The sequence below is a fragment of the Limanda limanda genome, chromosome 8, assembly GCF_963576545.1.
Source record: "Limanda limanda chromosome 8, fLimLim1.1, whole genome shotgun sequence".
Lineage (NCBI taxonomy): Eukaryota > Metazoa > Chordata > Actinopteri > Pleuronectiformes > Pleuronectidae > Limanda > Limanda limanda.
In genome coordinates this window covers 2,311,418-2,330,474 of record NC_083643.1, presented here as the reverse complement: position 1 = coordinate 2,330,474, position 19,057 = coordinate 2,311,418, and the positions used below count along the sequence as shown (strand labels likewise).

Genomic DNA, 19,057 nt, shown 5'->3' with positions numbered 1-19,057 from the left:
ATTGTATGCACCAATAACATTTAATATTTCCTCTTGATGTGTTGAAGCGTGCACTCTGCTCAGTGGAACCTGAAACCAGCTCTAATGTTCCCTCTGACTTCCTGAAGCGTATCGAGCGGTTCTCTCAGATGATATAACGCTGGTTAACCACAACGAGCCCTTCAGGGTCAAACTAATTGATTTTGGCACGTCCGTCTCCAGAGGACTCACTTGGGAAGCAACACCAGCCTTCGTGTGACCGGCCGGTTCAATGTGCAAAGCTCATCATTTAATATGTGTGTTCGTTGTAAATGATCAGACAGAAATTTATCCTAATTGTCAGTTCAGATGCTGAATTTAACAAAGTTATGAACAGATCTAGTTTGAACACCTGAAGTCAGCCTGAGCCTCGGCTGCTCGGAGGCCGGCTGCTGCCTGCTTCTCTTTTTGTATCTTGGCAACAACCAGATGCTAGAACCAGAAAGTGAGAAACCAAATATATATTCATTTAAATACAAATACTCGATGTGGGCTGATGTGGCTCCTTATGTTCTCGCTCCAGATGAAGGTGCTTGTTGACACGCTGGTCTGTATAAACAACATCTGCAGCCCATAGTGATTCAAGATTCAAGATTCAAGATTTTTTATTGTCAAATGAACAGAGATAACATGAAGTAGTTACTGTCAATGAAATACTTGTGTCACACACTCTGTTTAAGCATAAAATAGAATAAAAAAGAATACAATAGAATACCAATAAAATAGAATATCACAAATTTAAAATAGAAAATAAAATATATATATCTAAATATATATCTTTACAGATGAATGTTCAATTTGTGCAGTAGTGCTAATATTCAAATATAATTATTATGGTGCTGGTGCAAATATGCAAATATTCCAGGGTGCTGGTTTGGTGGAGTTATTGCAGTTCAGAGCAGCTGGGTTTTGGTTTCTGTACCTTATTGAATTAATGGAAACATTTATAATATAATATTTACTGATTGAGTGATCCTCTAATGTGTTGTTAATCAGATTCTCTGGACAATTCTGTGTTACATTAACACACATAACAGTATATTGCATATTGCACATCCACATTTCTGTCCTGTTCTGCTGCATTTGACTTTTAATTTAACCTTTTATATCTTGTATATATTTTTGTTTTGTTTTATATACAGTAATTTCTTTCTTATGTGAAGTACTTATTGTGTTTTTATGCTTTATTTTCAATGTATGCATCTATTTACCAAAGAAAATTCCAGGCAATAAATCCTTTCTGAACCTGATTCTGACTTCTTCTCATATACATGAAGTGTATGTGAGGAAGAGGCTGAGGAAGAAGAGGCTGAGGAGGAAGAGGCTGAGGAGGAAGAGGCTGAGGAGGAAGAGGCTGAGGAGGAAGAGGCTGAGGAGGAGGAGGCTGAGAAGGAAGAGGCTGAGGAGGAAGAGGCTGAGGAGGAATAGGCTGAGGAGGAAGAGGCTGAGAAGGAAGAGGCTGAGGAGGAATAGGCTGAGGAGGAAGAGGCTGAGGAAGAAGAGGCTGAGGAAGAAGATGCTGAGGAGGAAGAGGCTGAGGAGGAAGAGGCTGAGGAGGAAGATGCTGAGGAGGAAGAGGCTGAGGAGGAAGATGCTGAGGAGGAAGAGGCTGAGGAGGAAGAGGCTGAGGAGGAAGATGCTGAGGAGGAAGAGGCTGAGGAGGAAGAGGCTGAGGAGGAAGAGGCTGAGGAGGAAGAGGCTGAGGAGGAAGATGCTGAGGAGGAAGAGGCTGAGGAGGAAGAGGCTGAGGAGGAAGAGGCTGAGGAGGAAGAGGCTGAGGAGGAAGAGGCTGAGGAGGAAGAGACTGAGGAGGAAGAGGCTGAGGAGGAAGATGCTGAGGAGGAAGAGGCTGAGGAGGAAGAGGCTGAGGAGGAAGAGGCTGAGGAAGAAGAGGCTGAGGAGGAAGAGGCTGAGGAGGAAGAGACTGAGGAGGAAGAGGCTGAGGAGGAAGATGCTGAGGAGGAAGAGGCTGAGGAGGAAGAGGCTGATGAGGAAGAGGCTGAGGAGGAAGATGCTGAGGAGGAAGAGGCTGAGGAAGAAGAGGCTGAGGAAGAAGAGGCTGAGGAGGAAGAGGCTGAGGAAAAAGAGGCTGAGGAGGAAGATGCTGAGGAAGAAGAGGCTGAGGAAGAAGAGGCTGAGAAGGAAGAGGCTGAGGAGGAAGAGGCTGAGGAGGAAGAGGCTGAGGAGGAAGATGCTGAGGAAGAAGAGGCTGAGGAAGAAGAGGCTGAGGAAGAAAAGGCTGAGGAAGAAGAGGCTGAGGAGGAAGAGGCTGAGGAGGAAGATGCTGAGGAGGAAAAGGCTGAGGAGGAAGAGGCTGAGGAGGAAGAGGCTGATTGAGGAAGAGGCTGAGGAGGAAGAGGCTGAGGAGGAAAAGGCTGAGGAGGAAGAGGCTGAGGAGGAAGAGGCTGAGGAGGAAGAGTCTGAGGAGGAAGAGGCTGAGGAGGAAGAGACTGAGGAGGAAAAGGCTGAGGAGGAAGAGGCTGAGGAGGAAGAGGCTGAGGAGGAAGAGTCTGAGGAGGAAGAGGCTGAGGAGGAAGAGGCTGAGGAGGAAGAGGCTGAGGAGGAAGAGACTGAGGAGGAAAAGGCTGAGGAAGAAGAGGCTGAGGAGGAAGAGACTGAGGAGGAAGAGGCTGAGGAGGAAGAGTCTGAGGAGGAAGAGGCTGAGGAGGAAGAGGCTGAGGAAGAAGAGGCTGAGGAGGAAGAGGCTGAGGAGGAAGAGTCTGAGGAGGAAGAGGCTGAGGAGGAAGAGACTGAGGAGGAAGAGGCTGAGGAGGAAGAGACTGAGGAGGAAGAGGCTGAGGAGGAAGAGGCTGAGGAGGAAGAGACTGAGGAAGAAGAGGCTGAGGAGGAAGATGCTGAGGAAGAAAAGGCTGAGGAAGAAGAGGGTGAGGAGGAAGAGGCTGAGGAGGAAGATGCTGAGGAGGAAGAGGCTGAGGAGGAAGAGACTGAGGATGAAGAGGCTGAGGAGGAAGAGACTGAGGATGAAGAGGCTGAGGATGAAGAGGCTGAGGAGGAAGAGGCTGAGGAGGAAGAGACTGAGGAAGAAGAGGCTGAGGAGGAAGAGACTGAGGATGAAGAGGCTGAGGATGAAGAGGCTGAGGAGGAAGAGACTGAGGATGAAGAGGCTGAGGAAGAAGAGGCTGAGGAAGAAGAGGCTGAGGAGGAAGAGGCTGAGGAAGAAAAGGCTGAGGAGGAAGAGGCTGAGGAGGAAGATGCTGAGGAGGAAGAGGCTGAGGAGGAAGATGCTGAGGAGGAAGAGGCTGAGGAGGAAGAGGCTGAGGAGGAAGAAGCTGAGGAGGAAGAGGCTGAGGAGGAAGAGACTGAGGAAGAAGAGACTGAGGAGGAAGAGGCTGAGGAGGAAGAGGCTGAGGAGGAAGAGGCTGAGAAGGAAAAGGCTGAGGAAGAAGAGGCTGAGGAGGAAGAGGCTGAGGAGGAAGAGACTGAGGAGGAAGAGGCTGAGGAAGAAGAGGCTGAGGAGGAAGAGGCTGAGGAGGAAGAGGCTGAGGAGGAAGAGACTGAGGAGGAAGAGGCTGAGGAGGAAGAGGAAGAGGCTGAGGAGGAAGAGGCTGAGGAGGAAGATACTGAGGAGGAAGAGGCTGAGGAGGAAGAGGCTGAGGAGGAAGAGGAAGAGGCTGAGGAGGAAGAGGAAGAGGCTGAGGAGGAAGAGGCTGAGGAGGAAGAGGAAGAGGCTGAGGAGGAAGAGGCTGAGGAGGAAGAGGCTGAGGAGGAAGAGGCTGAGGAAGAAGAGGCTGAGGAGGAAGAGGCTGAGGAAGAAGAGGCTGAGGAGGAAGAGGCTGAGGAGGAAGAGGCTGAGGAGGAAGAGGCTGAGGAAGAAGAGGCTGAGGAGGAAGATGCTGAGGAAGAAAAGGCTGAGGAAGAAGAGGCTGAGGAGGAAGAGGCTGAGGAGGAAGATGCTGAGGGGGAAGAGGCTGAGGAAGAAGAGGCTGAGGAGGAAGAGACTGAGGATGAAGAGGCTGAGGAGGAAGAGGCTGAGGAGGAATAGGCTGAGGAGGAAGAGACTGAGGAGGAAGATGCTGAGGAGGAAGAGACTGAGGATGAAGAGGCTGAGGATGAAGAGGATGAGGAGGAAGAGGCTGAGGAGGAAGAGGCTGAGGAGGAAGAGGCTGAGGAGGAAGCGGCTGAGGAAGAAGAGGCTGAGGAGGAAGATGCTGAGGAAGAAGAGGCTGAGGAGGAAGAGACTGAGGAGGAAGAGGCTGAGGAGGAAGAGGCTGAGGAAGAAGAGGCTGAGGAGGAAGATGCTGAGGAGGAAGAGGCTGAGGAGGAAGAGGCTGAGGAAGAAGAGGCTGAGGAGGAAGAGTCTGAGGCGTCCAGCTGAGGTCACAGAGGTCATGACTCATGAATCAGGGGAAGTTAGGAGTTTAAGAGAAGCACTGACATGCTGCCTTTTCAGTTTAAAAGCACCAGGGGTCCAACATCCAGAGACACACAGACAACTCAACATGTCTCTGGACTGTGGGAGGACGCAGGAGGACATGGAATTCAAACAGGGAACCTCCTCACTGTGACTATGATATTTAAATAATTATAATAATAAACGTTATGCTTCTTTCAACGGATACAAGGTGCTTAACAATGTCACAATGGGACACAATTAAAATTAATTTGAAGATCACACAGGATTAAAGCACAAATACCAAAATAAAACAGATGATTAAAGAGTAAAAATGAAACAGTAAAAATGATTAAAACAGAATAAGATCAGAACTCGAGGGATAAAACTATCAAAATGTATGTTTAGGATTCAAAAGATAAGGAGCTGAATTTTTATCATTTTGAATCTACTAATCTTTATTATAACGTCAGATTGCACAGTCTAATAATACTAGTTGTATATTATTATGTCTTACATTTTGCATTTCACTTTTTACTTCACTTTTATCTTTTATATATTTTTATATAGATATGTTTATGTCTAAATAAATGCTACCTTGTATAAATATTAGAAAAAGTGAGTAAATAAGAAGTAAATAGTGAGTAAATATATATTGTTTTTTTTTGTTTTTCTTATGTGTGGTGTATTTATTGTGTTTTTATGTTTCTATGTTCATTGTTTGCACCAATAACCAGAGCACATTCCAGGTATGTGTAAACCTACTTGGCAATAAATACCTTCTGATTTTGATTCTGATTCTGATTATTATGTTGGAGTTATTAAACATGAATGCACCTCTTCCAGGTGTGAGTTATAAACCACAGGTTGTGATCTGAAGGTCTTTGTTTAGTTCTGAATGATAAGATGTTTGCTCTAGGTGGAACACTGCATGTGAAGTATGGAGGAGCATACATGACTTAAGTATGAATAAATAAATGTATAAATAAATAAATAAATGTATAAATAAATAAATAAATGTGGAAATATATTTTAGACATTTATTTAGACATTTATGTTGTTATTAATGTATTTATTTCTGAATTAATTTATGTATTTCCTTTTTTATTTATTTATTTATTTATGTCTGTATTTATTTATACATTTATTTATTTATTTATTTATACTTAAGTCATGTATGGTCCTCCATAGTGAAGTGGGGCTCGGGTCTCCGGGGTCTGGGGGTCTCATGGGGGGGCTGGTCTTCTCCCAGCTCTCCTCCTCCTCTCCTCCTCCCAGCTCTCCTCCTCCTCTTCTCCCCTCCTCCTCTCCTCCTAACCTCCCCTCCTCTCCTCCTCTTGTCCTCTCCTCGTCCTCTCCTCCTCCCCCCTCTCCTCCTCTCCTCCCCTCCTCCTCTCCTCCTCTCCTCCTCTCCTCCCCTCCTCCTCTCCTCCTCCCAGCTCTCCTCCTCTCCTCCCCTCCTCCTCCTCACCTCCTCTCCTCCTCTCCTCCTCTCCTCTCCTCCTCTCCTCCTTTCCTCTCTTCTCCTCTCCTCCTCTCTCCTCCTCTCTCCTCCTCCTCCTCTCCTCTTCTCCTCTCCTCCTCTCCTCCTCTCCTCCTCCTCTCCTCCTCTCCTCCTCTCCTCCTCTCCTCCTCTCCTCCTCCTCCTCTCCTCCTCCTCTCCTCTCCTCTCCTCTCCTCTCCTCTCCACCTCCTCTCCTCCTCTCCTCCTCTCCTCCTCTCCTCCTCTCCTCCTCCTCTCCTCCTCTCCTCCTCTCCTCCCCGGTGTGATGATCCTCCCCTCCTCTCCTCCTCTCCTCCTCTCCTCCTCCTCCCCGGTGTGATGATCCTCCCCTCCTCGCTGAGCGGCTCATTGTCTGAGCAGCAGCGGCAGCAGCGGAGCGGCGGAGCGGCATCACTGCGACCCGATCCCCGGGAGGAGGCCACCGCTGCTCGGGGAGCCCCGGAGCGGAACCGCCGCTGATTCTGTTCCGTCACCAGGGCGTTTATTTTTGTTTTGTTTTTAAATCTCGTCGCGGCTCCGAGGACTCGGACCGGGTTCCTGCGTCGCTCGCACCGAGCAACAGTTGTCACAATGAGGCCGGAGCCGCGGAGCGATCACTGCGGGGCTGTGGAGCTCCGGGCCCGGCTGCCATGAGCCCGCTGCGTGCCTAACAGCCCGGGGGACGGGAAGGGAGCCCGGTGGAACAGCCCGGTGGAACAGCCCGGTGGAACAGCCCGGTGGAACAGCCCGGTGGAACAGCGGAACAGCCCGGTGGTACAGCCCGGTGGAACCTCCCGGTGGAACAGCCCGGTGGAACAGCCCGGTGGAACAGCGGAACAGCCCGGTGGTACAGCCCGGTGGAACCTCCCGGTGGAACAGCCCGGTGGTGAAGCCCTGTGGTGGAACAGCCCAGTGGAACAGCCCGGTGGAACAGCCCGGTGAAGCCCGGTGGAAGAGCCCGGTGACATTCCTCCGACCGGCCCACCGCCCTCGCCCCGGCCGAGGCTCCGCTCCCCTGCGGGAGAACCGGCCGAGCAGCGCGGGCTCATGCTCCGCTCCGCCGGGCCACGAGCTGCTGCTGCGGCTGCGGAGAGTTGACGAGCCCGCGGAGCGACGCGGAGCGACAGACAGGCAGGAGGCCGAGCGACAGACAGGCGGCGGGGCTCGGTTCTCTCCGGACCCGCAGCGGACTGCACCCGGTCGGCCGCGGTTCGGATGGGGGGAAAGCAGAGCACGGCGGGCCGGCCCCGGGGCGCTTTCCCCGGCGTGTCCACGGATGACAGCGCGGTGCCGCCCTCGGCTCACTTCGGCCACTACCGGCCGAGCGGCACCATGGGCCTGCGCAGCCGCTCGGTGAGCTCCGTGGCCGGGATGGGCATCGACCACAGCGCCGCGGTGCCCTTCGGCTTCTACACCCCCAGAGGGCCGGACCCGGACCGGGCCGGCCCCGGGGGGGGGTCGGGGGGCACCACGGCCGCCCCCCCCCACCACGGCACCGGGTACCAGGACTCTGGGGGGGGCGGGGTTCTCTACCTGGGGTCCCGGGGGTCTCGGGGGTCGCTGGCGGACACCTTGCCCCTGCACATCGCCCCCCGCTGGTTCAGCGCGCACAGCGGTAAGGACACACACACACACACACACACACACACAGACACACACACATGCACACACACATGCACAATAACACACATCTGAACATGCACACACACATGCACACAAACACACATGCACACACACACACACACACACACACACACACACACACACACACATGCACAATAACACACATCTGAACATGCACACACACATGCACACAAACACACATGCACACACACACACACACACACACACACACACACACAATAACACACATCTGAACATGCACACACACATGCACACAAACACACATACACACACACACACACACGCACACACACAAGCACCTTAACACACATCTGCACACACACACACATGCACACACACACATGCACACGCCCTTCAGGCTGATTTTGTTGACACTGGAGGATTAATCATCACAGGATAACAAACACACCCACACACACACACACACACACACACACACACACACACACACACACACACACACACACACACACTGAGAGCAGCTCTCCCACATGTAACACTTGACACATCATTCTGCAGCTAAACGCCTGAAATTGAAAACATTGACTCCTACAGCTTCGGCTAAAAGACAAAAAGGTTCTTTAGATAACATCCATTTGGTCAAACGCCCCCCCGACGACTGGGAGCAGTGTTGTTGCTCTACGTGTGTGTGTGGGGGGGGGGGGGGCAGGGTGTTGCTTGGTGGTGACTGTGGCCGCTGCAGCGTCTGCACAGGTCGTTCCATGTTGTGTGAAATGACAGTTATAAGCCTGTTGCCAAATCTGGGTCTGAGTCAATTAGCCCTGCGATTAGTGAGGAGAGAGGGGGGGAGGGAGAGAGAGAGAGAGAGAGAGAGAGAGGGAGAGAGAGAGAGAGGGAGGGAGGGAGGGAAGACGGGGGGAGAAAGGGTTTCGAGGTTTGTCTGTGATGGATGATGACGATTCTGTGGCTGAACCGATGAGATATGATGCACTTTGCTGTCGCTGCAGGGAAACCGTGGACACACACACATGTTGACACACGCACACACATGTTGACACACGCACACACATGTCGACACACGCACACACATGTTGACACACACGTAAACAAACCCGTCACCACATGGCCACAGCTGCTTCGCTCCACAGAAACACACACAGACACTCGGGCAAACAAGTCCTTGAGGAAGATTAGACACACTCCTCTCTCTCTCTCACACTCACACACACACACACACACACTCACACACTCTCACTCTCACACACATGCACACGCACGTGCACAGCTCCCCAGGCTCTCATTACTAAAGCCCTGCCCGGCTCACAGCAGGAGAACAGCAAGTTGGATATCAACATCTCGGCTGTTTTTCTTCTTGCCCACATTGCCTAGCGACTCCGCTGTGCGTTCATATCAGTGGGAGGAGCTAACAGGGCTGGGTCGGGGGGGGGCGTCGCGTCTGCAGAGGGAAACCGAGGAAGATGCACACGTCAGAAACAGAAGCTGCAGATTTTGGGCCTTGGAGGGAAATGGTGAAAGTACAGGAGAGGAAACGCCACGATGTTCAGAATCTCCACGAACACATTCTATATTATCTATAATCTGAGGAGGTTTTGCAGATCTGGTTTTCATTTCGAGTTTTGACTCAATCTCGTTTCAATAAGTCTTTGGCGGCGCTGGTGAACAGTTCGTATCGGCCTCGGCGCCCAGAGGGTCAATTTGTTGTCAGATGATCGACGATGGTCTCAGAGATATTAACGTCCAAGTCTCAATCCTCTCCCACAGTGATCATCATCAGGGTGTGGTCAGCAGAAAGGGAGAAGCTGGCGGCGGCGGCCATGTTGCAGAGGTCACAGCAACAATAACACCAGGGTAGAAAAGAAGGGAGACGTGACAGCCCATCAGGTGACAGTCTGAGCGGAGGGAAAGGAAAGGGGCGGGGCCGACCACAGCTTCAACCTGTTATATCACTTTATTTCTCTGGGTGACGGGATGCAGACGAGTGGAGGAGGCGGAGCCAGAGAGACACTGAGGATCTCTCTCTCTCCGACATGTCACAGCTTCAACGCTCCAGGGAAAAGATCGTGTGCAGATTAATTCGTCATATGTACAAACCTGAAGATTCTTCTTCTTCTGGGTCAAAGTAAAACACTTCCTGTTGATTTAATTCACTACAAATTACATCCATCAATTAAATATGTTTCCTTTCGATCGCACACAGGAGTTTTTACTTCAACTTTTATTCATTAGTTTTTATTTGGTCACTCTGGAGCAGCAGAACAATCTATAAGCACATCACAGGGGGAGAGAGCGGGTTGTTCGCTAACCGGGCCGGCGGTTCGATTCCCAGTTTTCCCCACATGAACAAATACAGAGATCTGGATGTTTCTGATCTGAACACATTTCTCTGTAACACGCTGACAGTGCTCTTCTAGTTTGTTTGTTTTAAATATGCAAAATTACAGGTTTCCACCAAATTTGGGTGGAACTCCCATGATCCTTCGCTGCTTTACGATGTCAACCATAGATATCATATATAAAGGCTAGATGTCTCGTCTGCGTTGCCGGCCAACGGAGCCGGACGTCACCACATGGCGGCCATCTTGCTACAGGGCAGCTTGCTCACCCATAACATTGTGTTGGTCGTGGTAAATAACTATAACTTGCTAAATTTTCAACCGATTTTGAAACAGTCTGGTTTGTTATAAAAGTCAGAGATGTAGATATGACACTGCTTACTTATGAATAATTATGTTATTTTCTAAATTTTTTTTATAATTTATGCAGTGTCATAACAACATCTCTGACGTTTATAACAAACCAGATCGTTTAAAAATCGGTTTAAAATTGAGCAAGTTATGGTTATTTACCACTACCAACACAATGTTATGGGTGAGCGAGCTGCCCCGTAGCAAGATGGCCGCCATGTGGTGACGTCCGGCTCCGTCGAGCGAGACATCTAGTCTTTATATATGTCTATGATGTCAACAAACCAGGTCCTTTGCTGTTGTTTTGATCCAGAGACCCCTGGTGGCTGGAGTTGGATTTTCTACGTTTAAAGCTTTATCAAATTTAATCAAGATCTTGAGAAATTCAACAAAATGTGAAGAAATCCTGGATCGAACCGGCTCCTCCTTGGTCCATGTTCCACCAAGTTCTTAGAAAATCAGTTAGTTTGTGTGTGATCTTGTTGTCGGACAGAAAAACAGACAAACAACAATAAAAACATAACATTGGTGAAGGTAATAAATCATTCAGCTGATCAGAGCTCTTCTTTATCTCTATAAGCACTCACTCGTGTGTCGGCTTGTCGGGTCTCGTTGGAGGTTTGTGTCGTTCCAGCTGAAAATGGGTTTTCTTGTCGGTGAATGAGATTCTGCTGGAAACTGCGTTGACAACAGCACTGAGTCGGGAGAAAAACACACAAACTCAGAGTCCCCATTTATTTCTGTGAGAGCTCTGCTGTGGCTCAGCGGGGGGGCGGCTGCATGAAAGCACAAGCAGTCTGTTGAGTTCATCCTGGTGGAAGCTGCAGTGAAGAGCTTCGTCATCTGGGAATTCAGTTCCGTCTCACACGCCTTTCACAGGAAACTGTGGGCGTGTCTCTGACTGTCCCTCTGTCCCGATGGGTTCACGTGATCGTGTCAAGCGGTTTGTGAAATGTACATCGGAGACCAGGTCAAAGGTCAAAGAGAACATGTGTAATGACGGTTCTCTCACGCTCCTGATGTGGAACCAAGTCTGCTGCAGAAACACATGAGACTCTCTGACTGTTCCATTGAGTTTGAGATGTTTACTTCTGCATTCAGGGAGATTCGGGTGTTGGGAGAGTTACTCAGTCTGATGTTTTACCTTTTAAAAGACAAATTCATCAAGTGACGGGTTTTAAAGGAGCAGTCACATGTAGGGACGGGAATCGGCAGTGACCTACCGATACGATACTATCACGATACTTAGGATGCGATACGATATGTATTGCGATTCCGTAAGTATTGCGATTCGATATAACGATTTCCTTTGGTTATTTGTTTTTTTAAATACTGGACCATGGAAAAAAGTTGAATCATACCTTCAAATACAACACAGTCAAATTCACTTAGAGCTTTACAAGTTTTATTTCAAATATTAACATTAACTTAATGACTGCCGGGCAGAGAAAAAAAAAAAAAATGTGCCCTATTATTGTATAGCCCGTGTCAACTGCACACAAACTGACAGATTAAGAAATGCTAAACAATATTAATTTAAACAATAAATAAAACTTAAATTAAATAGAATGAATAAAGGTTTACTTAAAATATGAACTTTGAAATAAACAAAAAGTAGGCTATGCTTCATTGTTGTTTGCATGTAGGCGATACAAAGCTAGTGCTTGGGTTTGTTTAGATTCTTGTGCAAAAACAAGAGCTGGTCAACATGCTCTGGGGAGATGTTGCTCCCCCCATATGTCCCCCCCCCGTAAAAAAACAATAAATATATGTTTAAAAAATTTAAAATCGTCATTCACAAGAATCGCGATTTGTAACTGAATCGATTTTTTCCCCCATCCCTAGTCACATGTTGATTTGTGGTTCTTTTTCTACAGCAGCCAATCGAATCACATTGATAGGTTGTTGGTTGTTGTTATGATGAACGTGTCACCACCAAGCGTCAGACATGACCATCGTGTGAGGGCTCTGTAATCTGCTTCCTGTTTGATCCCATACTGGTTCCTCTCCGGTGGGATCTTCATCACCCTCACACTCACTCCTCCACAAACCTGATGGAAATCCATTCTATAGATTTTGCGTAATCCTGCATGAAAGCATGAGCTCCATGGCAGAGTGGATGTTGATGTAGGGAAGGACTCGTCTTCACGCACACACACACACACACACACACACACACACACACACACAAACACACAAACACACACACACACTCAGAAGAGGTTCCTTCACACACTGAAACACCTTCTGGATGTTGATGTGTGTTAATCAGACAAACTACAGGTGCCCCTCCCACTGTTTGCCCTTTTAAAGACAAAGTGCATTGGTGACGCAGAAGTGTGTGTGTGTGTGTGTGTGTGTGTGTTTGTATGTGTGTGTGTGTGTGTGTGTGTGTGTGTTGTTGAACATCCATTTAGACGTGAAGAGATGCATTTACCAGGCTAATATTAATCATGACATGAACCAGTAAGAGCTTTTACAAATGCCTTGAGATTGCATCCTCTCAACCCCCCCCCCCACACACACAGACAGCAGTAGAAGCCGAGTGGCCCCCTTCTCTCATCCTAAAGGTCGTGGGGGTCGAATGAGCCTGTCTGGGGGGGGGGGGATTATCGGCTGCAGCTCGATTCAGGAACATGAACGCGTGCGAGTGTTTAACGTTCCTCCGGGTTCCTGCAGCAGCTTCGTTTTGCATGGCGTCACTTCACCGCTGCTGACAGAACACAACGCTGAGTGTGTCTGAGTGTGTCAGACCTCGGGGGGGGGGGGGGGGGGAGTGTTGTCGAACACAGTGTCGTGTCGGCAGGTTGTGTGACAGAAAACAAGCAGCACAGGTTGACTGATGGACGGATTTGAATCATTGCTGCAACTCTGATAATCGGATTAATACATTTAAACTGTTAAAAAAGACGTAGGTTTCAACGTGTTATTCCAGATGAGTGAGAAGATAATTGGATGTAAAATGTGACGAAGAATTTAAATTTGAATCCAAATCTGTACAAACCTGAAGATTCTTCTCCTTTTGGGTCAAAGTAAAACACTTCATGTTGATTTAATTCACTAGAAATTATATCCATCAATAAAATATGTTTCCTTTCAGTGGAAGAGAAATCCGATAACACAGGAGTTTTTACTTCAACCTTTATTCATTAGTTTCTATTTGGTCACTCTGGAGCAGCAGAACACAGGGGGAGAGAGCGGGTTGTTCGCTGACCGGGCCGGTGGTTTGATTCCCAGTTTTCCCCACATGAACAAATAGGTTCTTATAGAAAAGGTGCCGCCCAAAGATGAACCGTGTTTGTGAATGAAAAACACTTTGAGTGGTCATCAAGACTCGAGAAGCTCTATATAACTACAGAGCTTTTATCATCTCATATAAAACCTCTTAGCAAACACAGAGCTCCATCAGCAGGATCAGGACCGACTCACAGAACCTGGTGGAAGGATACGTTTTTTGTCTTCTGTGTGTCCGGCTCTACTTTCTCATCCTGTCACTGGAGATTCACTCGCTGGCGTTGAATCTCCGGCTGCGTCCTCCTCAAATCGACTCATCAGAGTTTTCCCTCCGGGCTGGCAGGAGGAGCGCTGACATCACTCAGACGTTTGCGTTCTCACACGATATAATCCAGAGCTCCGGAGGAATCCCTGTGTACGTTAGTGTTGGGATTCAAACTGATCCAGAACCAGAACACATGTGTGAACAGAAACAGTTTTAAAACACAGCATACAGATGTAGATGAGTTACTGAGAGGAACTGATCCAAATGCCTAAAAAAAACAAGAGCTTAATCTGATTAATTCTCTTTTGTTGAAGCTCCCTTAATGTCCCTGTGTGTTTAACCTGATGAACAATATCACACATGCTCATAATCAGACTTTATAACATTGGATCAGTTGATTTCAAGCTTTTATTTCATCGTAGCCGTGGAAACGAGCGGACGTACAGATAAACTGAGCCTCAGTTCCCTTCAGTGGAGAGAATGGAATCAGTCTCCTGCTCGGCTTCCGCTTGCATCATCAGATTTAGGATTTGGGTCGATTTAAAAAAAAAAGAGCCTTTCCACCAGATACAGATTATTGACAAGTGATGGCGTCCGTACTCGTTGAGGACGGAAATCTGTGTTTCTCTGAGCGCTGAAATAAATCAGCACACATCCTCACACGTGCACTGCAACAACACACACACACACACACACAAAGTAAACAAGTACAAAAACAAATCCTGATGCACAGCGAGCGCACGGGGCCACACGGGGACACGCAGGCGTAATTAGAACGAGTCTCGTCCACGCGCTCGGCGTCGTGGCTTTGTTTCACAGCCGAGGGTTTCAGGAACACACGGATCGGGGGGGGGGGGGGGGGTGGGTGATTAGGGGGGTGGGGGGCGGGGGGGAACATCTGTGCCGCTGAACTGTCTGGTTGCAGGATTCGTGAATATAGGTCAGCACTGCAATTTATTTCTGTTTCCTCTGCCTCTATCTCCCTGACACACACTCACACACACACACACACACACACACACACAGACACACACACACACACACACACAGAGGAGGCATACGAGGACACGCACATCCTCACTCTGCATACATACGAGGGCAGAATGAGATGATGGGAGATGAGCTTTTGTTGCTGTGACAACCACATAGCTGCCTGTCGCTGCTGTGTGTCTCCACGTGCACGCTCTCACGTGCACACTTCCCCTCACCTTGGCGATTGTTGCCTCAGCCGCACTGTTCCCTCCCGACAGACGAGAACTATTCACAGGGGGGGGGGGGGCTCGGGGTCAGGACAGACAGTGACAGGGAGAGAGAGAGGAAACGATTAGAGGTGTGACAGACGAGTCTGGATAACAGAGCTTTTCGGGGGGTGGGGGGGGGGTGTTAGCTTTATCTGGAGCGCCCCCTGGAGAGCGTTCAGTCATCTGAAAGCTATCAAAGGTTGCATCACTGCTGCGGCTAAATGTCAACACCATATGCACTGTAATTGCAACGGACCGGCCAATTAGGAGCAGCCGTCGGTGGTCATGGCGACCGTTGCTATGGTCGGCGTCTGGATGTCGTCAGGGCGAAGTGAAGAGGAGCAACATGTGACTGGGAGCAGGGCCTGGGCAGAGGGTTGCCTTTTTCTTAACTTTTTCCTTTTATGAATATATGATTAATATAAACAGTTCACAACAAAACCAAGTGAACTTCACCAACTTTTTCACTTATTGCAATTTCAAAGTGTCAGCGTCTCCCAGATGAGTTGCAGCTGTGCAGTAATAACACACGACAGTTACTGGTTGTAAACATTTAGCGACAGATCATCGTGTGCAGCAGCTTGTGTGTGTGATTCCAGCTGATGCGGTTTATCTCATTAATAAACACGTGTGTTATGACTGGTCGGAGGAAACCAGGTCTCAGCCGTTCTTCATGTGACAGAGGAGAGTTGCTCTTGTTGCAGCTGTCTACACATCCTGAGGGGTGTGGCTTCACATTTATCAACCAGGTCTAACTTTGCCAGTCTGGGTATCGAACCAGTGACCTTCCAGTCACAAGCACCTGAGTCTTGCAGTGAAATGCTCCATGAACTCTAGTTGGTCTTTCCACTTCAGAGAGTTTCCTGCGTTTCCATTGTCGTGTCTTTCAAGCAGCAGTGTCTTGTCTTGTCGAAGTTGATGCTTGTAGAAGTTGACACCGTGGACCCAGTACTCACAAGTATAATGTTTATTACACAAGAGTATTACAGGTCAGGACGAGCTCCAGAGACTCGGAGACATCACACAGCCAAATAGTGAAAATGTCTTATATAGTCCAGGCAAAGTAGCGTTTTACGACCGACTAATTGTAAAATAATTTTTTTCAGCATAGATCATTTCTATGAGGTGTCCAGAACAACATACTAAAAGTCCTAAGAAATCCTAGTTGAGGAAGTATGTTTAATTCTCATCAATGAGCCAATAAGGCCCGGCAACAATACACCCCAAAAAGACTATTTTTTTCCTTTACTCCAATCAAAATAAAACTTTACACAATGAAAGTAGCCATGAAACGTAACATTTTTTGTATTACAAGTTTCTTTTGAAATGAATTTGACAAGCACATGAGCTCCGCACTTATTGAATATGTCCTAATTTGCATAGGCAAACACCATTCATATGTATTACAAATACATACATAAATTCATTTTCAAAGAAACTTGTAATACAAAAAATGTTCAGTTTCATGGCTACTTTCATTGTGTAAAGTTTCATTTTGATTGGAGTAAAGGAAAAAAAGAGTCTTTTTGGGGTGTATTGTTGCCTTATTGGCACATTGATGAGAATTAAACATATTTCCTCAACTAGGATTTCTTAGGACTTTTAGTATGTTGTTCTGGACACCTCATAGAAATAATCTATGCTGAAAAAAATTCTTTTACAATTACTTCTATTTTTGGCTCCAAAATGGGTTACTTTGCCTGGACTATATAGGGGAATTGTTCACTATAAACCTAGAGATGAAATGACGTCACCCACAGGGTTTCTGATTACACTTGGCCATGCGTTGTACCTCAAATTGAAAATCCTGTTGAAGAGCATCCCTTCTGTTACTCATCCATAAGCGGGTCAAATAATATTATTCAAAGAAAAGGGAGGAAACTTAACAGTATTTAAAAGTCTGGGCATTAGAATCAAAGCTCTGAGGATATTAACGTTTGTTTTATAACCATGTTCAAAAGATCTCTTAGTTAAATATACAACACCATGAACCGATCAACAGAGACGAGCACAAGCTTCTGAACAGATCTGATCACTCTATCATGAATGTAGCCCTGGATTATGTTTGAAAATGACCCACAATTATCTCCATGTGTGTGTTGAAGTTGTTCACAGTTGTTCTCGTCGTGTTGTGTAACCGATGTCAGGAGGAAACCTCTCTGAGGGTCCTCCTGACAAGATCCTCTCTACTCCCCCGACATCCATCCTCTCCTCCGTCTCTCCATCTCCCTCGTCTGTTCTCTCTCTTGTTCTTTCCTGTTCCCATGGAAACTTCTGGTCTTTCCGGGAAGGTGAGGAGCGACTGTTGGCGAGCGTTGCCTTAGTCGTTGTAAGCTGTGATGTAATCGAGCCGACAGTTCCCCGAGCCGCTGGTTATGGTCATGACAGTGGTGGGCTGCTGCCGGTCAGGCTTCCTCCTGTCTGGCACAGGAAGGTGTGTGTGTCTGTGTGTGTCTGTGTGTGTCTGTGTGTGTAATACAAATAGTGCAATGGCTGTTGAGGTATCGCTTTATTTGTGGAGCTTGTGCAACTCCTGCTGCCACATTATCCAGGTGGCGGAAACAACATGGAGGAAGCTGTTGGTAGTGAAAAGCAAAGACTGTAGATAAAAATTTTAAAAAGATGGATGGCCGACGATGATGAAGTCTCTACTTTCCCTTCTGATTTACAAAATTGAAGCTATAATATCTTAAATATTGTTGCCGCCATTTTGCGTTCTCGGGGTGGAGCCGCGGCGTCAAGGGCCACAAGTGCTCGACCAATCACGAGCTTTCACACGGCTTTATATGAAGAAGATACTCAATCAAACCAAGCATAATGGGCCTGACACAGTTTTTAACAGCATATTTTATTTTGAAAAATAAAGCTGCCCTGTTTAATTTAATGATGAGATAAAACACAACGTATGCACATTTCATAACCAGATGCAGCCTCTTATTTTGTTTCAATAAGACTCATGCACTCCTTGAGGTCTGTGTGATAATTACACTTTTAAATAACATATCATGGTTAATCATTTAGTGAGAAACAGAGACACCAGGACGAGATATTACAATACTGACTGAGTATCTGTAGATGAACAGATGAGAAGAGAACAAATATATCCTTAATTTTCAGTCCCATACATTTTTAATAACATATTATGGTTATTAAAAATGTATGGGGCACAATACACAAAAAATGATTAACCATAATATGTTATTAAAAAGTGTAATTATCACACAGACCTCAAGGAGTGCATGAGTCTTATTGAAACAAAATAAAAGGCTGCATCTGGTTATGAAATGTGCATATGTTATGTTTTATCTCATCATTAAATTAAACAGGGCAGCTTTATTTTTCAAAATAAAATGTTCTGTTAAAAAGTGTGTCAGGCCCATTATGCTTGGTTTGATTGAGTATCTTCTTCATATAAAACCGTGTGAAAGCTCGTGATTGGTCGAGCACATTTTACATAACGATATAAAATGTATGGGACTGAAAATAATCCTTAATTTTCAGTCCCATACATTTTTAATAACATATTATGGTTATTAAAAATGTATGGGGCTGAAAATTAAGGATATATTTGTCCTCCTCTCATCTGTTCATCTACAGATACTCAGTCAGTTTTGTAACGTCTCGTCCTGGTGTCTCTGTTTCTCACTAAATGATTCACTTCATCCAGTCTTTGGTTATTCTTAGAAAACCCGTTTCACTGCTGAACACAAAGATTCTCTCGCTCTTCTCACCTCGTCTCCGTCCTCCCGCCCGGCTGCTCCCAGACTCCATCTGTAGCATTAATGGTGTCCTCTCTCCGTCTCCTCCTCCACGATCTGCCTGCCTGACACCACCCGCCTGGGGTGTCTCTGTGTGTTCAATCTCCGCCTTCAGTCTGCCACGCCACGGAGCTCGAGTCCCAGAGTGGCTTTGTTGTGCTTCTGCAGTCGAATCTCTGCCTTCAGCCTGTCTGCCATGGAGCTCTGTGTGTGTGTGTGTCTGTGTGTCTGTCTGTGTGTGTCTGCGTGTGTCTGTGTGTGTGTGTGCACATCTCCAACTGGATCGGTTTCCAGCTTCCTCTCCACAGAGTTGAAAACCTCTAGCCTGGCATCACCGGACCAGTTCACATACGGAACTCAACCTGCAACCTCTCGCTGGTTTTTCATTTCCAAGCTG

General features: G+C 47.3%; 2 protein-coding genes across 2 annotated transcripts in view; one reads left to right on the top strand and one right to left on the bottom strand.

Annotated features, from left to right (window-relative positions):
- Window positions 1-3,168: 3,168 nt before the first annotated feature.
- LOC133008659 (uncharacterized protein DDB_G0271670-like) lies at window positions 3,169-4,239 on the bottom strand (the record flags this gene model as incomplete). The annotated part of the gene is made up of 1 exon (XM_061075914.1): window positions 3,169-4,239. A coding segment is annotated over one exon (1,071 nt), but the record flags the coding sequence as incomplete, so codon positions are not given.
- A 2,828-nt stretch (window positions 4,240-7,067) lies between these two features.
- The window catches only part of znrf1 (zinc and ring finger 1), a 32,509-nt gene continuing 20,519 nt past the window's right edge, over window positions 7,068-19,057 (top strand). Inside the window, exon 1 of the mRNA XM_061077389.1 lies at window positions 7,068-7,467. Coding sequence (XP_060933372.1) covers window positions 7,068-7,467 — 400 coding nt within the window. The remainder of the gene's footprint in view (window positions 7,468-19,057) is intronic.